The 2,405-nt window shown below is 38.3% G+C and overlaps 2 protein-coding genes across 2 annotated transcripts; both read left to right on the top strand.

Annotated features, from left to right (window-relative positions):
• Positions 1-76: 76 nt before the first annotated feature.
• On the top strand, positions 77-700 carry LOC140966562 (plastid division protein PDV2-like; the record flags this gene model as incomplete). Its single annotated transcript, XM_073426814.1, has 1 exon — positions 77-700. A coding segment is annotated over one exon (624 nt), but the record flags the coding sequence as incomplete, so codon positions are not given.
• A 439-nt stretch (positions 701-1,139) lies between these two features.
• On the top strand, positions 1,140-2,399 carry LOC140966561 (anaerobic nitrite reductase GLB1-like; the record flags this gene model as incomplete). Its single annotated transcript, XM_073426813.1, has 5 exons — positions 1,140-1,377; positions 1,463-1,591; positions 1,839-1,962; positions 2,070-2,184; positions 2,337-2,399. Coding segments are annotated over exons 1-5 (498 nt in total), but the record flags the coding sequence as incomplete, so codon positions are not given.
• Between the last annotated feature and the right edge of the window lie 6 nt (positions 2,400-2,405).

The following is a 2,405-nucleotide window of genomic DNA, read 5'->3' as shown; positions in this document are numbered from 1 at the left end:
CCCCCCCCCCCCCCCCCCCCCCTCCCTCTTTTCGAGGTCAGACGGCTCCTTACTACTTGTTATTATGTGTGTATAGGCACTACGGCAGCAGCAATGGTATGACAAAGAAGCAACCTTGACTGAGATAGAGTACTGCCAGAAGAAGTTACTCAGAGAGCTGAAGGAATACAAAGGTAAGGATTTAGAAGTAATACACGAAGCTATTGCTTTTGCTAGTGAAACCGAAGATAACAACGATCTCCTCCTTCCCCCGTATCCGAGACATCCCTCTCGTTCCACTGTCTCTGATAAGGAGTGTCTTCCATCCTTCCCTTCCACTCGCAAATTTTCTCAAAATGGAGCTGTCAACAACGGCCTTATTGATGGAGATCAGAGACAATCTAGATCAAAAAGACCATTGAAAGGTTTGAAATTCTTGATTACTGCAACAGCCAAGACAGTGATTACAATTGTTGGAATGGTAACTATCTTGAGTCTGGCTGGTTTTCAGCCCAGGCTGAAGAAACGGAATGACCCGCTGAAGCTTGTTGACTTGTTTCAGCTCCTAAGCAACAATGAAGTACAAGCAACTATGGAGTGCCCTCCTGGGAAGGTCCCAATGTTTGAAAATGGGGAAACACGGTGTGTGGTGAAAGAGAGAATTGAAATTCCATTCGACTCCGGTGTTACGATCACTGATGTGAAATACGGGTGTGGTTGATCTCGACTCAAAAACAAAGAGAAAATAGATTTGTAGCAGTATCGCCAATTTTAGCATTGTGCTCTTTTTGTATATTCTATCCTTCTTTTAACGTACATTACTGCATTCCTCGTGAAGATTCGACAGTGTCATAATTTTTTGTCAGCAAATCCAAGCTATTGGCGGCAAATGCAAGGTTTTGTTTTGCTTGCTAATTCTCATATTTTACTGTCAACACGCGTCAAAATCCAAAGATTATCCGGATGTATTTTATTTGATTTCGTTCACCTCCAGGACAAATTATAAATACTATCATGGAACGTAATCGTGATGCATATGTATATGTATAGTGTAATATGTTGAGGTCTTCAATCAAAATAGTAAACATCATTAATTTTTTGCGAATACGGAGCCGCCATCCCCTACGGACCGCTGTTGGACAGCCCACAGGATTATAGCCGGTATTGGGAACATGGGACAAAAAGAACAGGCAAGTTGGCTCTTCTTTAACCCCAAAGGCTGATCAAATCCAACAATTTAGTACTATAAAACCCAAAGTTTCACACACATTTGTACACTTATTTTTAACTATTTGGCGATCCAGCAGGCTTAATTTGTTCAGTCGCAGATCATGGACATCTGCAACATCAACAAGATCGGTTGTGATAATCCCATTACCATGCTATACTGCAATAATAGTAAGTGCTTCTGTATTGTTTCTGAAGACGCGTACCTTCGTTCTGGTCTTGATTTACTTACAATTTCTTGGAATTATTTCTTCAGCAAGCCCAAGTTCCATTTTCTCTGCAAAGAAACATCTGCAACTTCAATCTTCTAACTTATCATGGCTTAAAATGGATGATTCATGGCAGCGTCATCTTTATTGCAGAACTCCCAAGATCTCAAGAAGATGTAAGCCCCTTCTGTTTGCTACAATTCTTCAAGTAACCAGATTCTAAACTATATGTATCTAATAAAACAATTATATGGTGTTAGAGTGAGCTGAGCTATTACTTGATATGAACCCTTGAAAATACTTTTAATTTGGAAAACCATGTCAATACTTTTTATTTGTATATAGAATCTTAAACTTAATTCCTATAAAACGCACACACAAAACTTGCTTTTTTGGTAATTTTATTAATGCTGGAGAATGAAGGCATGGAAAAGAAACATGGAGTAGAAGTGAGAGCTTTCACAGAAGAACAAGAAGTTTTGGTAACCAAGTCATGGAAAGTTATGAAGAAAAATGCTGGAGAACTGGGTCTTAAATTCTTCTTAAGGTGGGTTCAGTGATTCTTCTTATTGAGATAAGTAAATTAAACTATAAACCATCTGTTTTACCAGTGTTTTAAACATAGAATATTTTAAGGAACTACTAAATTTGTAGGATATTTGAGATAGCACCATCCGCGAAGAAGCTTTTCAGATTCTTGAAGAATTCAGATGTGCCTCTGGAGCAGAATCCAAAGCTAAAACCACATGCCATTACTGTTTTTGTGATGGTAATATTATTATTTATTTACTTTGTTCCTTTTTTTTTTTTAATTGTATTCGACTTTAAAATAAAGTATCAAGCCATCCATGTATACATGAATTACAATTTTCGTTTATGTTCTTGACTCCGAAATGTGCTTGGTTGATATGAAATTCGCAGACATGTGAATCAGCAGTTCAGCTTCGGAAAGCTGGGAAACCTGTCGTGAAAGACTCGAGTCTCAAAGAT

Source organism: Primulina huaijiensis, unplaced genomic scaffold, assembly GCF_012295235.1.
Source record: "Primulina huaijiensis isolate GDHJ02 unplaced genomic scaffold, ASM1229523v2 scaffold207138, whole genome shotgun sequence".
NCBI classification, from domain to species: domain Eukaryota; kingdom Viridiplantae; phylum Streptophyta; class Magnoliopsida; order Lamiales; family Gesneriaceae; genus Primulina; species Primulina huaijiensis.
Note: the sequence above shows the minus strand (reverse complement) of the source record. Positions and strands in the feature narration are given on the sequence as shown.